This window comes from Myotis daubentonii, chromosome 15 (assembly GCF_963259705.1).
Source record: "Myotis daubentonii chromosome 15, mMyoDau2.1, whole genome shotgun sequence".
Classification (NCBI taxonomy): domain Eukaryota; kingdom Metazoa; phylum Chordata; class Mammalia; order Chiroptera; family Vespertilionidae; genus Myotis; species Myotis daubentonii.
The window spans coordinates 1,820,057-1,845,588 of record NC_081854.1 but is presented as its reverse complement, the minus strand read 5'-3'; the positions used below and the strand labels follow the sequence as shown (position 1 = coordinate 1,845,588).

Here is a 25,532-nt window from a genome sequence, read left to right as displayed (position 1 = left end):
TATGCCCGGTCGGTGTGGCTCAGTGGTTGAGCGTCGGCCCATGAACCAAGAGGTCATGGTTAGATTCCTGGTCAGGGCACATGCCCAGGTTGCAGGCTTGATCCCCAGTGTGGGGCGAGCAGGAAGCAGCCGACAGGTGTTTCTCATTGATTGGGGTTTTTATGTTTGTTTGTATGTCAATCCTCACCCGAGGCCATTTTTCCCATTGAATTTTAGAGAGAGTAGAAGGGAGGGGGAGAGACAGAAACAGAGAAACATCAATGTGAGAGAGACACGTCGATTGGTTGCCTCCCGCATGCCACACAAGGGGGATGGAGCCTGCAACCGAGGTACGTGCCCTTGACCGGAATCGAACCCGGGGCCCTTCAATCCGAGGGCTGATGCTCTATCCACTGAGCCAAACTGGAGCTCATTGGTGTTTCTATCTCTCTATCCCTCTCCCTTCCTCTCTCTAAGATCAACAAAATTTTTTAAAGAATAATAATGATAATTAATAAAAATAAATGCCATGCCCTGACCGGTTTGGCTCGGTGGATAGAGCGTCGGCCTGCAGACTGAAGGGTCCCGGGTTCGATTCCGGTCGGGGGCATGTACCTTGGTTGCGGGCACATCTCCAGGAGGGGGTGTGCAGGAGGCGACTGATTGATGTTTCTCTCTCACCGATGTTTCTAACTCTCTGTCCCTCTCCCTTCCTATCTGTAAAAAATCAATAAAATATATTTTTTATAAAATAAAATAAATAAAATAAAATAAAATAAATGCCAGGCGAAATGTCCAGGTCAGTTAAAGGACACACGCGTGCGCACACACACAATTATTGCTGCAGGACAAGCAGGTGAAGGCCGTGCTCGCCCCGAGGCCCTGGGCACAGGTGTGGTAGGGAGGTGCACGCAGGGGCAGGGAGCAGGTGCCCCTCATTCACTGGGTCTCGCCCTTCCCAGCCCGAAATGGCCCGAGGCAGCCAATGGCCTGTGGCCACGTAACCACCCAGGATTCCCCAAAGACCCTCTGCAGGTGGTGCTGGTTGGGACCTGACCCTGGAGGTGAGGAGTGGAGTCGGTGAGTACTTCCTCAGGTCTTGTTCCAGCACCTTCCTTTCTCTGTTAAACTTTCAAACCTACTTGTTGAGCCTTCGTCTGGGTCCCCACCCTCCCCACTAAGACTCTCCGGAGCCCAAAGCCACCTTTAGAAAGAACGGAAGGTCCCGTTTCCCAAGCAAAACGCCCCTGGTAGGGGCCTTAGGAACCTGCCTCACCCTTTCCAGTCTCTGCGTCTAAACCTGAGGACGGAGCTGGGGTCCTGGGGTTCAAGGTCAAGGTCAGCGGAGGTGGTGGGAGTTGGGGTGCTGCTGTGTTCGTGGTGCTCACGTGAACTGTGGCTCAGCCACCCACCCTGCGGGAGCTCTCTGTCCAGTGAGGAAACAGAGTCCCGAGTGAGGTAACCGGGTGGTGAGGGTGGGACCCCCTTCGAAACCTCGCTGTAATGGAAACCGCCTCTGCGGGGTCCCCGAAGACCCTGTGATGTCCTCGGGGAGGAGAGAAAGGGTGGGCGCCAAGTGGAGTTTCGGGAGGGGGGGGGAACCACATTGGAGAGAAACATACATCCCCATCGTGTTTGCTTGCTCTAAAATACAGAAAGGCATCTCCCGTGAAAGCATCATTTTAGGGAAAGCTGGTGGAAATAAATGGGTTTTACTAAAATGATTGAGCTGTTACCATTACCCATCTGTTAGTGACAGAGAGACAGGGAGGTAGGAAGAGAGAGAGAGAGAGAGAAAGAGAGAGAGAGAGAGAGAGAGAGAGAGAGAGAGAGAGAGAGAGAGAGAGATGGGGATAGGGAGAGGGACGATGTGGGGGTTGGGGAGGGAGACGAGCAGGAGAGCCATGCCCTCTCTCCCTCTCCCTTTTGTCTGCTCATTTAGTCTCAGAAAATAGCCTTCACCACCCAGCTTGTTTTTTGTTTTTTTGAGTTGGGGCAACTTTGGTTAATAAAACTATGTAGGTTTCAGGAATACAATTCTACACATCATCTGTGTATTGTGTGTTCACCACCCCCAAGTCTCCTGCCATCACCATTAATCCCCCCTTAATCTTTTCCTACCCTCCAACCCCCTCTCCCTCCGGGAATCACCCTACTGCTGCCTGTGAGGGATTAAGCAAAGAAAAAAAAAAAAAAAGCTCACCTGGGGTGGAGACGGGAGCCGGGTGGAGGGGGTCAATGAGGGGGAAAGAGGAAAGTTGGGGTAGTACATCTGTAATACTTTCAACGATAAAAATGAATTTCAAAAGAAAAGAAACAACTCAGACACTGACCACCCCTCTTCATTCACACCCCTCTAGCCTACCCTCTTGCTGGGACACCATCTCCCCTTCCCTCCCCAGTCAACCCTTCCAGCTGGGCTCTAACCCCGTGTGGGTGTCTGTCTGTCTTTGGGGTTTCATGTCCCACTTTCTTTTCTGGGATGTATTGCACGAGGGGTAGCAGTAGCTTTTCTCTGAAACACGGTAAGCTACTCACCACGCCAGAACTTTGGCCTGCAATTCCATCAAGCGAGGACAATAATATCTCAACATTGAGGTAGTTTACAGAAAGCGTGAGTGGCGTACCGTCTGTCACCTGAGGAGGGGTTGGGCAAGAACATGCATTTATTTGTTTTTGTTTCTTTGCTGGTTCTGCTTTTATAGATTCTTTTTCTTTTTCAATTAAATGTATTGGCATAGCATTGGTTACTAATGTAACATTCAGCAGTAGAGTTATTGGGGTGACATTGGTTAATTAAAGTATATAGGTCTCACGTGTACAGTTCCATAATGCATCCTCCAAATATTGTGTGGTGTGTTCACCACCCCAAGTCAAGTCTCCTATCACCATATATTTGACCCTCTTTACCCTCCAGCCCCCTTCCCCTCTCGTATGCTGTTGTCTGTGTCTGAGTCTTTGTGTTTGTTGCTTTGTTTTATACCCACATATGAGTGAAACCATGTGGTTCTTGTCCTTTTCCATCTGACTTATTTACTCAGCACGATACTCTCAAGATCTATCCATATTGTATCAAATGACACTATTTTTTTTATTTTTCGTATAGACTTTTTAAAAATGTTTTTATTGATTTTTATTTTATTTTTTTCATCCTCACCTGAGGATATTCTTCCATTTATTTTTAGAGTGAATGGAAGAGAGAGGGAAAGACAGAAATATCGATGTGAGAGAAATACATCAATTGGTTGCCTCCTGCACCAGTCCTGACCAGGGAAGAGCCTGCAACTGAGGTGCATGCCCTCGACTGGAATCAAACCCGGGACCCTTCAGTCCACAGGCCAATGCTCTATCCACTGAGCCAAATCCAGGGCTGGGCTATATGTTTAATTCAAATGTTTCCTTCAAGTTGTGGGTATGTATGAAAGTGTTTCCTTGTGACCACCCAAAATTCATTCTCTTTTAAATAAACTTCCTCGTTAACCACTCAACCAAGCAGTTGAGAGATTTTGTGTGTGTACTTTCCATCTCCGTGTATCCAGGTTCCTTTATATTAGAGGTTTGGGGAAATGAGGAGATCGTTTTAATTTTGATCGAGGAAATCTGAATTAGGATGTAACCTTTTCAACTTGTTCTTAGAAATAAGTGGGGTCATTTTTTCCCCCTCTAACCACCAATAGGATCGATAGTTTTCCTAGCTATTACATGGGAATGTGGAGAAAAGCTTAGTTTTTTTGCTAGGGTTCTGTTTTGAATAATCCAGCTCATAAACTTTATCATCTGTCCATTGTTAGTAGTTTTCTCCTCTCCGTCTCTCTCCGTCTCTCTCCGTCTCTCTCCGTCTCTCTCCGTCTCTCTCCGTCTCTCTCCGTCTCTCTCCGTCTCTCTCCGTCTCTCTCCGTCTCTCTCCGTCTCTCTCCGTCTCTCTCCCTCATAGATGGGTAATAGTAACAGCTCAATCATTTTAGTAAAACACGCATTTCTACCAGCTTCCACTAAAATGATGCTTTCATGGGAGATGCCTTTTCATAGTTTAGAGAAAGCAAACATGGGAAGGTATGAAGCAAAATGTGTTCTTCGGTTCACCCTTCCCCCTCCATCCATGTCCTGCTCATCACCCCTAAATAGTGTGTTTGGGGTGGGGCACTAATATCTCACAGGTGGAGGCACTGTTCTGCGCTGGCAGTTGGGCATTGAGGATGCAGGGCTTGAATGGACACACCTGTCTCGCTGTTGTTGAGAGTATTTCAGATGTCCCCCATTTTTCCCCATTTGCCCCCCTCTTCCCACTCCTGCCCCTCCCCAGGCCTTCACCACACTATTGTCTGTGTCCATGGGCTATGCCTATACCCATATAAGTTCTTTGGTTCATTTCTTCCTGCCTCCTCCCACCTTTCCTCTGAGATTCTACACTCTGTTCCATGCTTCTACTAGTATGCCTCTGGACCTATTTTGTTCGTCACTCTGTTCATTAGGTTCCACATATGGGTGAGACATGTGATACCTGTCTTTCTCTGATTGACTTATTTCACTTGGCATAATACTCTCCAGGTCCCTCCATGCTGTCTCAAAGGGTAAGAGATCCTCCTTTTTCACAGCTGCATAGTATCCCATGGTGTAAATGTCCCACAGCTTCTTTATGCACTCACCTACTGATGGGCACGTGGGCTGTCCTCACCTACTGATTGGCTCTTGTAAATAATGCTGCCGTGAACATAGGGGTGCACGTGCTCATCCTGATTGGAGCACACCTGTTCTTGATCAACCCCAAACGGCCTTGGGTGTTGCCGTTGCAAACAAGCCTGTGCCTAACGATATTAGCAGTTAGAGGGCATAGCTCTTGACAAACTGCCCTCCACAGACATGGCCCCAGTTGATACGTCTACTCAAAATATAGGAGCACCTATTTCTCAGCCCAAAGCAAAGTAGTAGGTCATCAAACATTAGGGAGCTGGCCAGCTGGCATATTGGACTCGACACCTGCCAGCTCAATAAAGCCGAAATATTTCCCCCAGAATTTTGTGGTCTATTTTTGGCTTTTGATAACTTGGCACTTGGAATTCTTATTGAGCAACATTATCATTCATGGCTCTGTAACTAGTACAAATGGAAGCCACATCCAGGTAGAGTTGTTTTTTGTTTGTTTGTTTGTTTAATCCTTTGCTCGTTTTTAAAAAATGTTTTTATTGATTCCAGAGAGAAAAGGAAAGGGAGAGAGAGATAGAAAGATCAATGATGAGAGGGAATCATTGATTGGCTGCCTCCTGCACCCCACATACTAGGGATCGAGCCCGCAACCCAGGCATGTACCCTTGACCAGAATCGAACCCGGACCCTTCAGTCCGCAGGCTGATGCTCTATCCACTGAGCCAAACCGGCTAGGGTGAAGCATTCTTTACAAGATCCAAGATCTAGAAACAGCCCAACTGTTTATGAGTGGGTAAAAAAAAGCTGTGGCACATGTACACAATGAAATACTTTGCGACTGTAAAGAGAGAGAGAGAGAGAGAGAAACCCGGCTGGTGTGGCTCAGGGGTTGAGTATCAACCTATGAACCAGGAGGTCACGTTTCAATTCCCTGTCAGGGCACATGTCCAAGTTGTGGGCTCGATCCCCAGTGGGGGTCATGCAGAAGGCAGCCGGTCAATGATTCTCTCTCATTATTGATGTTTCTCTCTCCCCCCCTCCCTTCCTCTCTGGAATCAATAAAAATATATTTACTTAAAAAAAAAAAAAAGGAAATCTTACCTTTTGCAACAGCATGGAGGGACCTGGAGAGTATTGTGCTAAGTGAAATAAGCCAGTCAGAGAAAGACAAGTATTCTCACTCATATGTGGAATCTAAGGAACAAAATAAAGTGATGAACAAGGCAGGACCAGAAGCAGGAGGCATGGAATAGACTGACAGATCTCGGAGGGGAGGGGAGGGGGCCGGGAGGGATGGCAGTGAATGTGATCATGTGATGCTCGACTCTCCTTTGAATCTTGTCACTCTCCCCCCCACCACCACCCCCAGGTCCCATCTGCTCCCTGCAACCAGGGAAATCTTCTCCATCCGCACAGGGGGGCCCTCCACCTGGCGTAGCGATGGGAGAAGCCAACGTGTCCCCCTTTTCTGACTGTGGACTGCGCTGGTGTCTCCAGCAGCTGGACAAGGAGGAGTTCCACACGTTCAAGGAGTTGCTGATGGGAAGCACTTCGGGGCTGGTCCCGGGCTCCTTCCCGTGGTTGGAGGTGGCTGGGGCGGACGCACAGCACCTGGCCTTCCTCCTGCACGAGCACTGCCGGGCTCTGGTGGTCTGGAGCATGGCCATGGACATCTTTCTTGAGATGAACCTGCCAGTGCTCTCTCAGAAGGCGAAGGAGGAGATGGAAAGTGAGTGAGGCCGCCCAGCCGCTGTGGCTCAGTGGTTGAGTGTAACCTAGGAACCAGGAGGTCACGGTTTGATTCCCAGTCAGGGCACAGGCCCGGGTTGTGGGCTCCATCCCCAGTAGGGGGCGAGCAGAAGACAGCTGATCCATGATTCTCTCTCATCATTGGTGTTCCCCCCTCTCTCTCCCTCTCCCTTCCTCTCTCCCTTCTGCTCTCTCTAAAAACCAATGGAAAAAATCCTTGTGTGAGGATTAACAACAAAAGACTGGGGCCTCAGGGTAGTTTCCCCTCTTGCACATTTAAAAAGAAAATCTTTATTATTGAAAGTATTACATAGGTTGGGGGGGAAGGTGGGAGGGTCCAGGAGGCAGCTGATCCATGATTCTCTCTCATCACTGATGTCTCTCTCTCTCTCTAAAATCAATAAAAACATTTTTTAAAAATCAGAGCACCCTTCACATAAATCTCTGTTGTTTCTCGGTGATGGTGACACTTGAGGCTCCGACTCCACTGTCCCCATTACAGGCTAGTCATGGGGTAAACTGGCTCATCTTGGTTCCCCTCAGTCATTTGGGCAGAGAGTGCACTTAAAAATTATTTTTTCTTAATTTGAGAGAGAGAGATTTGTTGTTCCACGTATTGCACTCAGTGGTGGACTCTTGTATGTGCCCTGACTGGGGATCAAACCCGCAAAAATCGGCGTATCGGGATGATGCTCTAACCCCAACTGAATCACTGGCCAGGGCCATAGCTGTGATGTTATGGCCACTGTTCTGTCATCTGCTCTGTGTTGCAGAATGTTCACTGGCTGAAATACTACAAGATTTTACACCCACGAAGACTGACCAAGGAACAGGCATGGGCCAGCCTTCAGGTCAGTGTGGGGTGTTGGGTCAAGGGTTTCCTATCTCAGTCCATGGCCCTGCCATCCTCTGTGCTGCTCACACCAGAAGCCTGGTCATTATTTTTAGTACTAGAGGCCCAGTGCATGAAATTCATACACAGGTGGGGTTCCTCTGCCTGGCAAGCAATCGGGGCCAATCAGGGACATCTTACCCAGTCCCAATTGGGACTGGTCACCAGGGAGGGACCACAGAAGGACTGTAGGGTGTGTCTGGCCCCATCTCACCAACTCCCGATAGGCTGGACCCCAGCAGCAAGCTAACCTACCAGTTGGAGCATCTGCCCCCTGGTGGTCAGTGCATGTCATAGTGACTGGTGAGTTGACCAGTCGGTCGGACACTTAGCATATTAGGCTTTTATATAGAGAGATGTTTATTTCTGATTGATTGACTCTTTTCTCTACCTTCTACCTACTTCATCAGAAAATCATATGAGACCTACCTCTGAAGTAGGACTTTTTTCTCTTTTTTTATTTCAGAGAGGAAGAGAGGGGGAGGAGAAAGAGAGAAACATCAATAATGAAAGAGAATAATTGACTGGCTGCCTCCTGCACACCCCCTACTGGGGATCAAGTCCACAACCTGGGCATGTGCCCTTGACTGGGAACTGAACCATGACCACCTGGTTCATAGGTCGATGCACAACCACTGAGCCAAGTTGGCTGGGCTGGACGTATTTCTACACATTTCTTACCATAGCCTGTATGTCAGAATCATCTCACTTGAATGTCTAATCTGTTTCTACTCTGGTTACATGGAATATTTTCTCCACGGTGATAAGCAAGGTGATCTTTTAAAAATTTCCATCTGGCCCCAATCAGTTTGACTCAGTGGATAGAGCGACAGCCTGCGGACTGAAGGGTCCCAGGTTCGATTCCAGCCCAGGGCACATGCCTAGGTTGCAGGCTCAATCCCCAGTAGGGGGTGTGCAGGAGGCAGCTGATGAATTATTCTCTCTCATCATTGATGTTTCTATCTCTCTCTCCATCTCCCTTTCTCTCTGAAATCAATAAAGAAATATCTTTTTAAAAAATTTTCCATCTGCTCATAAAGAGCAGGCCAATAGCTCAGGTGGGGATGGTGCTGGAGGCGTGGAGGGATTGAGCAAAAGAGGGAAAAAAGGGAAAGAACCCATGCCCTGGCCAGTGTTTATTCTTTGGTGGTTAGAGCCTCAACCCTGGCACCAAAGGGTCTTGGGTTTGCTTCCCAGTCAAGGGCACATTCCTCGGTTGCAGGTTTGATCCCTGGCCCCAGTTGGGGCTCATGCAACCAATCGATGTGTGTCTCTCACATTGATGTCCCTCACTGGGTTTGACCTCTCATTTTAACAGCTTACCCAAAGGTCTCCAAAGAATAAAAAGCAGAAATGAGACCAAAACCCATACCCTCTGAGCTTGACCCTAAGGCTCATTATCTGTCCACTGTGCCTCTCCAGCTGAGTCGTAGTTCCAGATGGGTCAGAAGGTGAAATCTGGCGTTGCAGACCCTATCTTGGGGATACTGTGGGTCTGACCTTGTTAATTCACTTCTAAGTGTGTGGGATTTCATTCTTCTTCCCTCTCTTTTCTGCAGAAATGTCACAAGTTATAAAACAAGATGATACCACAGCAGCAAAGACAAAAGACCAAGGTAAAGAACTCTAGTTCATTCATATTCTCTCTCTCTCTCTCTCTCTCTCTCTCTCTCTCTCTCTCTCTCCCTCCCTCCCCCTCTCCCTCCCTTCCTCTTTCTCTCAAAATCAATAAAAAATCATCCTTGTACCTGACCAGCATGGCTCAGTGGTTGAACGTCAACCTATGAACCAGGAGGTAAGGATTCAATTCCTGGTCAGGGCACATGCCTGGGTTGCAGGCTCAATCCCCAGTAGGGGGCGTGCAGGAGGCAGCCAATAAATGATTCTCTCTCATCACTGATGTTTCTATCTGTCTCTCCATCTCCCTTCCTCTCTGAAATCTATATTTTTTAAATATATCCTCAAGTGGGGAATAATAATAATCACAATAATACATTGCTGAGAAGCAACAAAGTCTCCTGTGTGTAGAGTGTCTGAAATCCAGACTGTCTTCCAACTTTGTCTCCTGTTTCTCTTCTGCCCTCTCCGGTCTGACGTAGGCCAAGGAGGTGACAAAGAGAACTACAAACATCATGTGAAGAAAAGGTTCGCCACAGTGTCGGGTGTACACCACAGTTTCAAAACCTTTGCCGCTGATTGTCCACAAATGCAAATGTTGTCTGGTGCTTTTGCTCCAGACCAGCAGGGCTTCCGGCCACTCACCGTGGTCCTGCACGGAAGACCAGGGGTCGGGAAGTCGGCTCTGGCCAGGAGAATCCTGCTGCACTGGGCCCGTGGGGAGCTCTACCCGGGTGTGTTCTCCTACGTCTTCTTCCTCAATGCCCGAGACATACCATGGAGGAGGAGAAGCAGTTTCACGGAGTTAATTTCCAGGGAGTGGCCAGACCCTGAAGTCCCCGTGGCAAACATCATGTCCCAACCAGACAGGCTCTTGTTTGTGGTCGACGGTTTTGACGACCTGGACGTTGCCTCCGAAAATGCTGACCTGAACGTCTGTGACAACTGGACAGAGAAGCGGCCCGTGTCCGACCTGATGTGCAGTCTGCTGAAAAAGGCCCTGCTGCCCGAGTCCTCTCTGATCGTCACCGTCAGAGACGAGAGCCTGGAAAAGCTCTGCTCGATGCTCGTCTCTCCCCGCTACCTCTTCATTGAAGGAATCGCGATGGAGAAAAGGATCCAGGTGTTCCTCAAGCACGTCAAGAACGAGGACCAGAAAACGCAGGTCCTGCATGCGGTGCTGGACAACCACGTGCTGATTGACAGGTGCCAGGTGTCCGTCACGTGGTGGCTGCTCTGCCGGGCTCTTGAGCTGCAGACGGCCTCGGGGAAGGGCCTGCCCCCTACCTGCCAGGTCCTCACCGGCTTGTACGCCACCTTCGTGGCCCATCAGCTCGCCCCTCAAGATGGCCCGGGACGCTGCCTCAGTCCGGATGAACGGGTGGTGCTGAAGGGCCTGTGCCGGATGGCCGTGCAGGGCGTGTGGGCCGGGAAGTTCGTGTTCTACAGCGATGACCTGGGCATTCACGGGCTGACGGAGCCGGAGCTCTCCGTGCTGTTCCACAAGTACATCCTCCTGCGGGACAGCCAGGGGGAGCGGTGCTTCACGTTCCTGCACCCGAGCCTGCAGGAGTTCTACGCGGCCCTGTACTACGTGCTGGAAGGCCTGGAAGCCGAGTGGGAGCCCCACGCTCTGTGCATTGAGAATTCCAAGAGCCTGAAGGAGCTCAAGCAGGTCAGCTTCAATGTCCACGTGCTGCAGATGAAACGTTTCTTGTTTGGCTTCATGAACAAAGAGGTGGTGCGGGCCCTGGAGGACCTGCTGGGGTGTCCGGTGGCCCTGGTGGTGAGGCGGGTGCTGCTCCAGTGGGTCTCCCTGTTGGGTCAGCAGGCCGCCACCGCCTCCCCGCTGGACTTCCTGGACTCCTTCTACTGTCTCTTCGAGACCCAAGACGAAGAGTTTGTCCGTTTGGCATTGAGCGGCTTCCGGGAAGTGAGGCTGACGATAAACCGGCCCATGGACCTGAAGGTGTCCTCCTTCTGCCTCCAGCACTGCCGGCGCCTTCGGGAAATTCAGATGGACGTCAGGGAGATCTTCCCCGAAGATGAGGCCACCGAGGCGTGGCCCGTCGTTCCGCAAGGGTGAGTGCCCCCCCCGCCCCGCCCCCGCAATTTTCATTCTTTCCATCTCCACGCGGAGGTGTTGGTGTTTTGAGATGATCATCGCCACACTCGTGCTAATTAGCATAGCCATCCCTCACACAGCTACCTTGGAGCAGAAGGCATTTAACACATTGCGGACGGATCACGAGAATTCTCGCTTCATATGACACCGATTTACAGAGTATCATACTTTAAAAAGATACTAGCTTGTAAGAACATGCAATGAATAACTTCAAAATGCAACGGGTATTTAATTTTAAAGCGTGCCTTTAACATTTACGTAAAACGCTTTTTGTACTCGTTCAATAGAAACTTATCTGGCCACTGGGTAAAGCTAGCAATAAAACTACTGGTCCGCAATGCGTTAAGACCTACCGTCCTGGCCAATTTCCAGTGCGAAACACCGTAGCTGTACGTTATATGTAACTGAGACTCTGTGCCCTTTGGCCAACGTGCCCCCATTCCCCCTTACTCCCCCCTCCATCGCTGGCAACCACCGCGGATGCTCGCTCTGCCTGTGTGAGTCCCACTGTTTTACATTCTGCACGCGAGGTCATGCGTGTCTTTCTGTGTCTGGTTGGTCCCGTTCAGCGTCATGTCCTCTGGGTTTACCTATGTTGTTGCCAATGGAAGCACCTCCTTTTATAAGGCTGGGTAATATTCTATTGGGGGGACGGGTGACATTTTCTTCATCCATCCACTGACATCTGGGTTGTTTCTATAGGGTGTCCCCCCAAAATGTAGACACACACTTTATATACTTACAAAGGCCGTGTTTGTTAAAAGGCATTTCTTTTTCAAAATTGAGCTCTCAGCTGTGAGAGTATGTATACATTTTGGGGGGAATACTCTGCATATCTTGGCTGTTGTGGATAATAGAATGAAAATATCTCATAGGATCCTGACTATCAATTCTTTTTGTGTTTGTTCATTTTGTAAAATATGTTTTTATTGATTTCAGAAAGAGGAAGGGAGAGGGGGAGAGAGAGAAAGTCAGAGAGATAGAATCATCGATCAGCTGCCTCCTGCATGCCCCACACTGGGGATGGAGCCCGCAGCCTGGGCATGTGCCCTGACTGGGAATGGAACCATGACCTCCTGGCTCATGGGTCGATGCTCAACCACTGGGCCACGCTGGCCAGGCCTGACTGTCAATTCTTTTGCATACGTGGGATTATTGGGTCGTAAAGTAGTTTTATTTTTAAATTTTTTAGGAGCCTCCCTGCTGTTCTGCATAGAGGCTGCACCATTTCACATGCAAAGGGGAGCTGGCATCGAAGCACAATCTGACTCGAGAGCCGCTGGCTCCAAACCATCCTACTCCACCCCTGGGTACCAAGTACTCGGGATGCAGGGTGGCCAGGAGCGTGCCCATGCAAGGCACAGATGTCTCTAATGTGTCCTCTGAGCCCCTGCACCCATCCCATCTCATCCTGTAGACTAGTCTCTCTACTCTGACATGGGAGTGGCTGTTGCTCGTGTTAGAATCTATCCCGTGGGCCCTACCCAGTTTGGCTCAGTAGATAGAGCATCAGCCTGCAGACTGAAGGGTCCCAGGTTCCATTCCGGTCAAGGGCACATGACCAGGTTTCAGGCTCAATCCCCAATGGGGGGCATGCAGGAGGCAGCCAATCAATGATTCTCTCTCACCATTGATGTTTCTTTCTCTCTCCCTCTCCCTCTCTCCCTCCCTCTCCCTTCCTCTCAGAAATCAATTAAAAATATATATATTTTTTTAAATTCATCCTGTGGAAGCCAACGTTTCCTTCTTCTCCCATGCAGGCTGCAGACCAAGCCCCTGGTCATCGAGTGGTGGGAGAACCTCTGCTCTGTGCTCAGCACCCACCCCAGCCTGCAACAGCTGGACCTCGCGGGCAGCATCCTGAGCGAGTGGGCCATGAGGACTCTGTGCGTCAAGCTGAGACAGCCAACCTGCCAAATCCAGAAGCTGATGTAAGGCTGCCCTAAGGCCAATCTATAAACTGTAGATTCGGAGGGGACAAGTGCCGTGGGAGGTATAAGAACTGAGCTCCCAAAAGCAATGGGATCCCTTCAAGACCTTGTGAAGGGATTACTTGTGAAGGGTGGGTTCATGTATTCAGGTTTTGAAGGATGAATAGGAGTTGGTTAGTAAGGGGAAAAGAAGGGAGCTCATTTCAGGCAAGTGATCCAGCATGAGGCAATAAATGCAAAGATCAAAGTGCATGATTTCCTGAAGCACTTCCATCAATCCTTAGTGCTTTTAAGGTCATAAGGTCGTATCAATATATATAAAAGGCTAAGTGACCAACTGTATGTCCAGTCGACCGGCCGACCAATACATATGAAGCACACTGGCAATTTAAAAATAAACGTTGACTCGTGCATGCGCAATACATATTAAAATGTTTTGTATTTTAATTTTATAATACCATATTATATATACAATTTGACATGTAATTTTTGGCAGTAACATAGTTACCGCACGAATCTTCTAATTTATTGCCTTTCCATGTGCACGAATCCGTGCACCGGGCCACAAGTGTAGTCATAAGCTCGCACATATTTGAATGCTAATACGTTCCTGGGTCTGTAGACCCCGGGGTACTCACCAGGCACCTGCAGTGATCAAAGGAGGGTGAGTTGTACTTTGAAGGTTCTATTTAATGTTCCTTCCAAGGCCATGCAAAGTCCACAGGACAGCCAAGACCAGAGCCAGTCAGGTTCTTGGTTGCAAAGGCCGCCCCCTCCCCATCCTCCCCTTTCTGAATCTGAGTGCTTTCCTTCAAAGGGGCTGGTGACCCCACAGTAATGAATGGTGCCCTGTCACCTTACGTCCTGCACAGAACTCAACAGGCTCTGCCCACTGCTATCTGAACACCCTCCCCGGGGAAGCCCTCCCCATAGCTGTCCCTGTGTCGCTGTTGTTTTTAATAAATTTTTATTGATTTCAGAGAGGAAGGGAGAGGGAGAGAGCGAGAGAGAGAGAGAAACATCAATGATGAGAGAGAATCACTGATAAGTTGCTTCCCATACACCCCACACTGGGGATTGAGCCTGCAACCCAGGCATGTGCCCTTGACCAGAAATCAAACCATGGCCTCCTGGTTCATAAGCCAACGCTCAACCACCAAGCCACACTGGCCAGGCATAGCTGTCCCTGCTGTCAACTCTTGTCACACCCTGTCATCGACTCTAATCATCACCATATTTGTAATACAACAGTAATACATGATAGTAGCAAAGAGATTTAGGAATTGCAGAGGTGTTAAGTAAACCCTTTGATGCCTCTTCAACTTCCCGTCTCCCTCATTAATCTCACATATTTTCCATGAAGTTATCTGTTAATATTGGCAGGAAAAGTCTAGTCCCCACCTGGCCCCATCCATAGTTATTATAATATTACTGACTATATTCCCCATGCCGTACTCCACATCCTCACGACTGTGTTTGCAACTATCAATTTGTACTTTTCTTTTAATCCTCACCCCAGGATGTGTTCATTGATTTTCAGAGAGAGGAGGAGGGAGAGAGAGAGAAACATCCGTTGGGCGCATGCAGGAGGCAACTAATGGATGTGATACAGGATTAGTTGCCAGGGCCCTCTCTCCCTCCCGCTCCAAAAATCAATGGAAAAAATACCCTCAGGTGAGGGTGAACCACAAAGAAAGGAATAATTAGGCTGCACCCGACCATCTAACTCTCGCTCCCTCACTCTCTCCGGCAGATTTAAAGGCACACAGATCACCCTGGGTCTGCCTCATCTCTGGAAGACGCTGATCGTCAACCATAACATTAAGCACCTGAACTTGGACAACATTCACCTGCAAGAGGAAGACATCGGGGTTGTGCAGGAAACCTTAAAGCACCCCCACTGCTTGTTGGAGTCTTTGAGGTAAGTCCCGGGACTGGTTCTCAACTTTTCTTTTTTTAAATCTTTAGCTCCAGGATATGTTTAGAGAGAGGAGCGGGGAGATCGAGAGAAAGAGAGAGAGATCGATGTGAGAAACACACATCGGCTGCCTCCCACACACCCTGCCCAGGGATCAAACTTACAAGCCAGGTACGTGCCCTGACCAGGAATCAAACCCACAACCCCAACCAACTGGAGCCACCCAGCCAGGGTGATTTTCACTTTTTTGTTGTTTGGGGTTGTTGTTGTTTTAATTTTCACCCAAGGAAATTTTTCCATTGATTTTTAGAGAGAGTGGAAGAGAGAGGGAAAGACAGAGAAACATCGATGTGGGAGAAACATATCGGTTGGTTGCCTCCTGCACGTACTCTGACCAGGGCCCTGGCCGGGGAGGAGCCTGCCACCAAGGTACTTGCCCTTGACCGGAATCGAACCCAGGACCCTTCGGTCCACAGGCCAACGCTCTTATCCACTGAGCCAATCCAGCTGGGGCGGTTTTCGCTTTTTGATTATATGGATTTGTTTTATTTATTTATTTTTGGTTGGTTTGCTTTTCACTTTCTATGTTGAAATAATTATTCCTGGAGAGTTGCAAAAAGATGGCAACAGGTTGGAAGGTTGACGAAGTCCAGAGACAGATGGTAGGGACACGGTACAACGATGTGAATGGACTTAATGCCCTAGAACTGGGCACACAGGAATGGTCAGGGTGGCCATTTTTATGTTGTGTATATTTTACCACAATACAAAAGTCACTTGTGATGTTTCATAAAGTTGGGGGGAGGAAATCACAGCGTGGCCAGTGTGGCTCAGTGGTTGAGCATTGACCTATGAATCAGGAGGTCGCAGTTTGATTCCCAGTCAGGACACATGCCCAGGTTGTGAGCTCAATCCCCCGTGTGTGTGCGGGGGTGGGGGGGAGGGAATGGACGGGGGGGTGGCGGGCATGCAGGAGGCAGCCAATCCATGATTCTCTCTCATCCTTTTTTTAAAAATATATTTTATTGATATTTACAGAGAGGATGGGAGAGGGATAGAGAGTTAGAAACATTGATGAGAGAAAAACATTGATCAGCTGCCTCCCGCACAGCCCCTACTGGAGATATGCCTGCAACCAAGGTACATGCACTTGACCGGAATTGAACCTAGGACCCTTCAGTTCATAGGCTGACACTCTATCCACTGAGCCAAACCAATTAGGGCTCTCTCTCATCCTTGATGTGTCTATCCCTCTCTCCTCTCCCTTCCTCTCTGAAATCAATAAAAATATACTTTTTAAAAAATCAAAAATAATCACAGCGGTTAGAATGTGGGCCCCACGCACCAAAGGGTCTCAGGTTTGATTCTAGGTCAAGGGCATGTGCCTGGGTTGCAGGTTCCGTCCCCGGCCAGGCTTGGAGGCCGCAGCGGACAGTGTCCAGGGACCAGCGGAGGGGCCCAGGTGCTGGGGACGGACGGACGGACGGACGGACGAACGAGGGTGTGTTTCACAAACCTCCTCTCTGTCTACAGGTTGGATCACTGCGGCTTAACCGACTCCTGCTGCCCACTCATCTCCCAGATCCTGTTGGCCTCCCACAACCTGAGGTCTCTGAGCCTGGCGGGGAACAAGGTCGCGGACCAGGGCGTGGCGTCCCTCTGCGAGGCCCTGAAGGTCTCCCAGTGCGCCCTGCACAGGCTGATGTGAGCGGCTCTTCCTTTCACAGCGGGTTGTCTTTGTCTTGTCTTAACCGAGGTCCTCCCAGACATAGGGGACCAGGGTGGGGGGTTGGGGAGCGTGGATTGGCTTATGCATGCACCAAGGGTGAGAGCAGGTGCTGTGACCTCAATGTTGAGGCTGGAGAAAGACCCAATAAATAACATCTGTGTCTTTGCTGCAAAGGTCTGATCTGATAGAAAAGATTGAGCAGAGCCCTGGCTGGTGTGGCTCTGGGTAGAGCGCTGACCTGCAGACTGAAGGGTCCCGGGTTCGATTCCCGTCAAGGGCACATGCCCGGGTGTTGGGCACATGCCTGGTCCGGGGGCGTGCAGGAGGCCGCCAGTCGATGTGTGTCTCTCATATCAATGTTTTTCTGTCTCCCCCCCACCCCTGCCTTCCACTCTCTCTAAAAAGATCAAGGGGAAAATATCCTCAGGTGAGGATTAACAAACAAAAGTGTGCAGCGTTATAATACAATGGCACATGTTCAGATTCTGTTTCCAGTTTGCATCTCACCCATGTCAAACCACTCATTGTCAAATGTTAACGTAAGGGTCATTAAAAATGACCTATCTGCATTTTTTAAATATAATTTTATTGATTTCGGAGAGGAAGGGAGAGACAGAGAGAGACATCAATGATGAGAGAGAATCATGGATCAGCTGCCTCCTGCATGCCCCACACTGGGGATCCAGCCCACACCCCAGCATGTTCCCTTGACCAGAATCAAACCCAGGACCCTTCAGTCTACAGGCCAACGCTATCCACTGAGCCAAACTAGCTAGGGCTATCTTCATTTTTTAAATTTTTATTGATTTTGGACATGAAAAGAGGGAGAGACAGAAACATCAATGATGAGAAAGAATTATGGATCAGCTGCCTCCTGCATGCCCCCAACTGGGGATCCTGGCATGTTTCCTTAACCAGAATCAAACCCAGGACCCTTCAGTTTGCAGGCCGATGCTCTGTCCACTGAGCCAAACCAACTAGGGCTCCATCTGCATTAACAACAAACAATTTCAACAAATTAAGACGAATTAGCCATGTCAAAAACTGGGCTTTTATGGAAATCTTCTATATATATATTATATATATTATGTATATACACATATATATGTATATATGTGTATATGTATGTGTATGTGTATGTGTATATATGTATGTATGTATGTATGTATGTATGTATGTATATAAAAGCCTAATATGCAAAGTGTCCCCTCGGGAGTTTGACCGGGAGCCTGGGAATTCGAACGCTCACTATGGCATGAGCTGAACACCAAGGGGGCAACATAGAATGAAGGAAGACTCCGGCCGGCAGCCAGAAGACCCTGATCAGCCCTGATCGCCGGCCAGGCCTAGGGACCCTACCTGTGCACGAATTTTGTGCACTAGGCCTCTGGTGATGATATAAAACACAGCAGCCGGTTCTGTGTAGTTGGCTCTTGGCCATGTTTGTAGGAGTCCAGCACTTTCTCTTTGTGGGGGGGTGGGACGCTGTCTCTCCTTGCAGACTGGGGAACTGCGGCCTCACGGCAGCTGCCTGCCAGCACCTGTCCGAGGTCCTCACCAGCAGCCAGAGCCTGACGCACCTGGACCTGTCGACCAACCCACTGGGGAAGGATGGCATGACGCTGCTGTGTCGCGGCTTGAAGTGCTTCACCTGCGCTGTTCAGAGGCTGATGTGAGTCCCCCTCGTTCCCCGTGAGGGCTCCGTGGCTCCCTGACCAAGGGTGTGGGCCCGTCTCAGAGAACAGGGAGAGAGGGAAGGTCAGCGTCGGCCTGCTGACTGAAGGGGCCTGGGTTTGATTCTGGTCAAGGGCACCTACCTCGGTGGTAGGCTGCTGGCCCTGGTCGGGAGCATGTGGGAGGCAACCAATTGATGTGTCGCTCTCACATGGGTGTTTCTCTCTGTCTCTCCCTCTCTCTTCCACGCTCTCTGAAAATCAATGGGAAAAATATCCTCGAGTGAAGATTAACAATAAAAAAGAGTCATAGCCCTGGCCGGTTTGGCTCACTGGATAGAGCGTCACCTGGGGACTGAAGGGTCCCGGGTTCAATTCCGGTCAAGGGCATGTGCCTTGGTTGCGAACACATCCCCAGTGGGGGGTGTGCAGGAGGCAGTTGATTGATGCTTCTCTCTCATCAATGTTTCTGACTCTCTATCCCTCTCCCTTCCTCTCTGTAAAAAATCAATAAAATATATTTAAAATAAATAAATAAAGAGTCATAGCATACAGCAGGTGCATTAGACATCGTGTCAAGAACTTCAAGGTCATCTGACATTGACACTTAAAAACCTTTTTTTTTTTAGTTTTTTCTTTAATTTAAATTCTTTATTGTTGAAAGTACAGGGGGGCCTTGACTTACGAGTTTAATTTGTTCCATGACGGAGCTCGTAACTCAAATTACTCATATGTCAAATCAAAAAGTGGACGAGTGAGACACGTGATGCTGGGCTGATGTTGTGGCACTCACTGTGATGTTGGCTGGACCAACTAGTGGTGGGGTATCTGAAGCTGGCTCGTAACCCGAATTTTAGCTCGCAACTCAAAGCAAAAAAATCGGCCAAGCGACGGCTTGTATCTCAAAAAACTCGTTAGTCGGGACACTCGTAAGTCAAGGCCCCACTGTCTTGCATATGCCTCCTTTTCCCCCCATTGACCTCTCCCCGGCCACGTCCGCCCCCCAGCACAGGCCCTCACCCCCTCCTGTCTGTGTCCATGGGTTATGCTTATCAGTCCTTTAGTTGAGCCCTAGCTGGTTTGGCTCAGTGGAAAGAGCATCGGCCTGTGGACTGAAAGGTCACAGGTTCGATTCTGGCCAAGGGCATAGGCCTGGCTTGTGGGCTTGACTCCAGGTAGGGGCGTGCAGGAGGCAGCCAATCAATGGCTCTTTCTCATCATTGGTGTTTCTATATTTTTTAAAAAAATAAGTCCTTTAGTTGATCCCTTACCTGCCCCCCAACAGCCTTCCTAGATACTAGCGTAATCCCCTCCCAAACGAGGGGTACCCAGAGGCTGGGACAGACAGACGGCCGACCCGAGGTGCAGGGTCGCGGGGTCGTGAGTGTGACCCTCCCTGTCCCTTGGCATGTGCCCTGCAGGCTCCGGGACTGCCACCTGGACGTCATTGGCTGTGGCTTTCTCTCCCTCGGACTCATGGGCAACCGCCATCTGACCCACCTGAGCCTCAGCATGAACCCCCTGGGGGATGACGGCGTGGACCTGCTGTGCGAGGTCCTGTTGGAAACCACCTTTCACCTCCAGGACCTGGAGTAAGTGTCCCGTGGGGGGAGGGGAGGGGGTCACCTCTACCCACGTGGGGGCTGGGGTCCTAGAAAGTCAGGAGACAGGAGTCGGACTGGAGCACAAGGTTAGCGTTGGGGTCCACGGAGCCACATGCTCCCCACCGGACACTGTGGGGAAGTGGATGAGTTGGCGCTGCAGGGATCCACAGATTCTAGGTGTTCAGGCGTCTCCCAGAGCTGCACACATCACAGAAGGCGTCCTCCTGCCCCAATTTAATCTTTACCTCTTTATCCTTTTATTTTTTCATTTTTCATTGATCTGAGAGAGAGACACTGATTTGTTGTTCCTCTTATTGAAACATTCATTGGTTGAGTCTTATATGTGCCCTGACTGGGGATCGAACCCACGACTGTGGCATATGAGGACGATGCTCTAACGCACTGAGCGGCCAGCCAGGGTGGGTCGGCCTACTTCTGCTGGCACAGAAACCGAAGCTGAGCCCATGGGAGATGCCATTCTGGGGGGATTGCATTGAAGTGCTCAGCGACGCAGGCATCAAAGACTTGGTCATTCTCAGCCCGGTGGCGTGGCTCAGTGGTTGAGCATCGACCTATGAACCAGGAGGTCACGGTTGGATTCCCAGTCAGGGCACAAGCCTGAGTTTCGAGCTCGATCCCCAGTGTGGGGCGTGCAGGAGGCAGCTGATCCATGATTCTCATCATTGATGTCTCTCTCTCATCCTCTCTCTCTCTTTCTCTTTTCCTCTCTCTCCCCCTTCCCCCTCTGCAGGCTGGTGAGATGTGGCCTCACTGCCGCCTGCTGCAGGAAGCTGTCCCTGGTGATCATGACCAACACGCACCTGAAGAGCCTGGATCTGGCGGCCAACGCCCTGGGGGACGACGGGGTGGCGGCCCTGTGCAAGGGCCTGCGGCTGAAGACGGCCTCGCTGCAGAGACTCGGGTGGGCTCCGGGGTCACGGGGCGGAGGAAGGGGGCCACGCACGGGGTCGTTGGAGCAGAGACGCGCCCTGACTTTCAGGATTCCCTTCAGTCAGAATGCAACTCTGAACCCCAGGCGTCCTTCCATGGGTGCCCACGGGGCCAGGGCAAGGTGGCGAAGCCTTGGCTAGAGCGCACACGTCCAGCCAGAAAGGGGGGCGCAAAGGGCAGGGATGACCTGGGGTGCTCTCACCCTTAGCGGCAGCGGCAGAATCTCCCATGAGGCACGTACCTCGGTTGCAGGCTCCTCCCCAGCCCCAGCCCGGGTCGGGGCTCATGCAGGAGGCAACCAATCTGTGTTTCTCTCACTTGGATGTTTCTCTCTGTCTTTCCTCTCTCTTCCACTCCCTAAAATCAATGGGAAAATATCCTCCGGTGAGATTTTAAAAGTAGTAATAATTTTAAAAGGGTCAGAGGTCCTCCTTTTTCATAGCTGCATAGTATTCCACGGCATACCTGTCCCCCAGCTTTTTTATCCACTCACTCCTCCGCCGTCGGACACGTGGGCTGTTTCCAGATCTGCGCTATTGTAAATTGTGCTGCTATGAACATAGGGGCACGTGCATTCTTTCTGTAGGAATGGAGTCCACTACTTTTTTAAAATATCTTATTGTTTACAGAGAGGAAGGGAGAGGGACAGAGAGTTAGAAACATCGATGAGAGAGAAACATCGATCAGCTGCCTCCTGCACACCTCCTACTGGGAATGTGCCCGCAACCAAGGTACATGCCCTTGACCGGAATCGAACCCGGGACCCTTCAGTCCGCAGGCCGTGGCTCTATCCACTGAGCCGAACCAGTTAGCGCTTTTTTTAACTGTGAAAGTGGAAGTCAAAGGCGTTGAAGGAAGAAGGCCAGAGCGTTGGTCTTGGGGTCACCCCTGGCGTGTCCGGCCCGCAGGTTGGAGGCGTGCGAGCTGACGTCCGGCTGCTGCGAGGCCCTGGCCTCCGCGCTGCTCTGCAACCGCTACCTGCGCAGCCTGAACCTGCTGCGGAACAACCTCTGCCCCGAGGGCATCCGGGAGCTGTGCCGCGCCTTCGGGCGCCCCACCTCCAAACTGCAGGTCATCGGGTGAGTCCTGGCGGCCGTGCTCCCGGGGACAGGCCTCCCCTCCCAGACACGCGGGGGGCAGAGTGTGGAAGCAGGGGGCGGTCGCCAGGAGGGGAAGATCGTGGCTAAGCCACCAGAACGTTATCCAACCGGTAACGCCTCCTGTGTCCCAGGCCCGGTGCCGGGCGCTGGGATCAGGGATACGGAGCTAGAGGCCGGTGCCGGCTTCATGGGCTTAACTTGGGGGTGGGAAGACATCATACACATGAAATGCTGATCCTCAAAAAACTAAAAACATCCCTGGCCGGTTTGGCTCAGCGGTTAAGCGTCCGCATGTGGATTGAAGGGTCCCAGGTTCGAATCCCGGTCAAGGGCACATGCTCGGGTTGTGGCCTTGATCCCCAGTGGGGGGTGTGCAAGAGGCAGCCGATCCATGATTCTCTCTCATCATTGATTTTCTATCTCTCTGTCCCTCTCCTTTCCTTTCTGAAATCAACAAAAATATATTTTAAAAGTAAAAATAAATAAAATCAGTAAACATATCCTCGGGTGAGGATTTTAAAAGGGGTGGGGGGTTCAGCCCTAGCCTGTGTGGCTCAGTGGATAGATCGTCGGCCTGCAGACTGAAGGGTCCTGGTTCGATTCTGGTCAAGGGCTCCTCCCCAGCCAGGGCCCTGGTAGGGCACGTGCAGGAGGCAACCAATGGATGTGTGTGTCTCCCATCGATGTTTCTCTTTTCCTCTCTTCCACTCTCTTTAAAAAATCAATGGGAAAATATCCTCCAGTGAGAATTAAAAAGAAGGGGGGGGTGATAGGTGAGCTAAAGCAAAGCCCTGAGCCCCTGTCCCGCCCCCTGTGCCCCCTGAGCCTTAGCTCCGCCCCCTGACCCCCGCCCCGCAGGCTGTGGAAATGGCAGTACCCTGATCCGGTCATCAAGCTGCTGGAGGAGGCTCAGCTCCGCAGGCCGCACATGGTGATCGACGGCCGCTGGTACGCCTCCGACGGAGAGGACGAAGGTGACCGGTACTGGTGGAGAAACTGAGGCCCAGACCCCTCCCGGCCCGCCCGCTCCGGCGGAGGAACCTGGAAAGCCGGCTGTCTCCTGCGGACCCTGTGCCCCAGGATTCCTCCGCGGGGGTGGGCCCTGAGGTCCACCAGTCCCAGAGCCCTCACCGCCGGGATCCTGGGGCCTCAGCCTCAGAGATAGGACCGGAGTCGCTGGGCAGTGCCTGTCGTCCCTCTGAGCCTGCAGAGTGGATCCAATAAACACTGAGCATTTGACAAACGTGTCCAGTGTCCTCCTTTATTCTTTTACTCTTCTTTAAAAAAACACACACACACACAAAAAAAACACTTTTTTATTGATTCCAGAGAGGGAGAGGGAGAGAGAGAAACATCAATGATGAGAGCGAATCATGGATCAGCTGCCTCCTGCACGCCCCCCACTGGGGATCCAGCCCACACCCCGGGCCTGTGCCCTGGACCGGGAAGTGAACCTGAGACCCTTCAGTCCGCAGGCCGACGCTCTATCCACTAAGCCAAACCGAGGAGGGCGATAGATTAATTTTAAAAGGCATTTGTCATTCACTGAGTATCCTCGAAGGATAATGTCGGGTGAGGAATGAGGAATCTGGGTATAAAAGTGTCTTGGGAAGTAACCTTTTCCACCAAGTAGCTATTCCTTTTTAAAAAAATCTTATTTGTGACCAAACTATCTGTCCCTGACCCAGATGCCCCTAGTATAGCCCCCATCTGTCATCATGATGTGAGCCATCAGAATGGTTCCTGCTTTGCAAGCTGGCCGCCACACCTGTTCCGCGAGCGGACGGACCAGGGTGGCTGTGGGCGTCTGGTTCAGACGTTTAAGTTCTGCTGCCTAGCACCTGGGGGAGACACCCTCCCCTGAGCCAGTTTCCTCATCTGTGAAACGGGGATAAGGCCTCCTCTTAGGTGATGGAGGAAGCAGAAGCTGAGCTGTCTGTCGCTCAGACCCCGCAGTGGGCTCTGTCCACGGTGCTGAAGGGTTTGCCCTTGAGGCCCGGTGAGGGGGGGAAGGGTGGTTCTTGGGCAGGTTTTGTCCACACCAGCAGGAGGGGAGGCGAGATGGAGGAGGCCAGAAACATCCCCTCTCACCCACAGCCTCTTTGTGAGGTAAGCAGAAGGAAAATGATGAGTGGATTATAACACACACACACACACACACACACACACACACACACACACACAAAGATGCATATAGTTGCCCAGCCAGCGTGGCTCAGTGGTTGAGCAGGACGTCACGGTTGAATTCCCAGTCAGGGCACATGCCCGGGTTGCAGGCTCAATTCCCAGTGTGGGGAGTGCAGGAGGCAGGCGATCGAGGAATCTCATCATTGGTACTTCTCTCTCTCTCCCACTCCCTTCCTCTCTGAAATCAAGAAAAATACTTTTGTTAAAAGATGCATATAGCTGTCCCTCAGTAGCATGGATACCAGTGGAAACCAGAATCCGTGGATGCTCCAGCCCTTATGTAACATGATGTGGCACAGTGGTCGGCAAACTCATTAGCCAACAGAGCCAGATATCAACAGCACAACGATCGAAATTTCTTCTGAGAGCCACATTTTTTAAACGTAAACTATATAGGTAGGTACATTGTTATTAACTTAATTAGGGTCCTCCTAAGGCTTAGGAAGAGCCACACTCAAGGGGCCAAAGAGCCGCATGTGGCTCGCGAGCCGCAGTTTGCCGGCCACGGATGTGGTACGTATGTGCATGGAACCTGTAGTTGCCTTCCTCAGTCGCAATGTATGTAGAGTGTTTATCCCAGAGGCCACCCCCTTGGCCCCCAGAACCAACTCTACCAATTGGAAGAGAAACCCAAAGTGGGTTGGACCTGCAAATCGCAAAGACCCCTGTTCTGGGGTCCTGGTACCAAGAGCCATCGGCACCCCTGCCTCTGGCTGGGGGGTGTCTGACGCTGAAGGACACACACAATACGAATCCCCAGCGTCGCCAGATTAACTGTCCCGAGAAGCCAGAAGCCAGATTGTTGTTAGTCCTCACCTGACGATATTTTTTCATTGATTTTTAGAAAGAGGAAGAGGGGGGGGGGAGACAGAGAAACATCGAAGTGAGGGAGACACATAGATTGGTTGCCTCCAGCACAGTCTCCACCCCCAATACATGCAATCAAAGTAAGTGCCTTGACCAGGAATCGAACCTGGGACCCTGCGACCCTTGGATAGGTGGGCCAAAGCTCTAACCACTGAGCTACCGGCCAAGGCCCACCCCTCCGCCCTTTAAAGTGACCTGAGTTTTCAAAATAAACCCATTCCAAGCAGGTGATGGCCCTCGAAAACGTGACTTTCTGACCGACAATCACGCACAGGACGGCCTCATAAGTCCGGGAGAGCCACACCCCTCGGCCAGGTGGCGGGCTGCACGTGGTTTTGAGCCTCTGGGTCTCCACACCTGAGGCGGGCGGGGGGGGGGGCGGGGGGGGGGCGGAGTGATCTGCTCCAGGGAAGCAGGGCCCCGGCTGGCAGATTAAGGCTCAACCCGGAAACTTCGCTTCCTCCTCCTCCAGCCCCTCCTCTGCCGCCAACCCCTCTCCTCCGCTGTGGTAGCGTGAGCACGGAGCCCCCCCTCCCCCGCCCTCCCTCCCCATCCCCAACCCCGAC

At 51.0% G+C, this 25,532-nt stretch overlaps 2 protein-coding genes across 2 annotated transcripts in view; one reads left to right on the top strand and one right to left on the bottom strand.

The window, feature by feature from the left end:
• LOC132216037 (popy Class I histocompatibility antigen, A-1 alpha chain-like) overlaps positions 1 to 25,532 on the bottom strand; it is a 296,300-nt gene that overhangs the window by 121,478 nt on the left and 149,290 nt on the right. The window lies entirely within an intron of this gene.
• NLRP5 (NLR family pyrin domain containing 5) lies at positions 6,064 to 22,913 on the top strand. Its single transcript, XM_059667174.1, has 12 exons — positions 6,064 to 6,352; positions 7,146 to 7,223; positions 8,824 to 8,880; positions 9,364 to 10,963; positions 12,767 to 12,937; positions 14,691 to 14,858; positions 16,389 to 16,559; positions 18,086 to 18,256; positions 19,679 to 19,849; positions 20,613 to 20,783; positions 21,721 to 21,891; positions 22,771 to 22,913. Exons 1-12 carry the CDS (start codon positions 6,064 to 6,066, stop codon positions 22,910 to 22,912), a joined length of 3,360 nt encoding a protein of 1,119 aa, XP_059523157.1. The 3' UTR covers position 22,913.

Excerpts from the sequence above, each read along its gene's own strand:
- NLRP5 (XM_059667174.1), top strand. The coding sequence starts at position 6,064 with ATGGGAGAAGCCAACGTGTCCCCCTTTTCTGACTGTGGACTGCGCTGG. Across the intron at positions 10,964-12,766 it reads TGGCCCGTCGTTCCGCAAGG|GCTGCAGACCAAGCCCCTGG; the intron begins GTGAGTGCCCCC and ends TCTCCCATGCAG. Across the intron at positions 20,784-21,720 it reads GCCTCGCTGCAGAGACTCGG|GTTGGAGGCGTGCGAGCTGA; the intron begins GTGGGCTCCGGG and ends TCCGGCCCGCAG.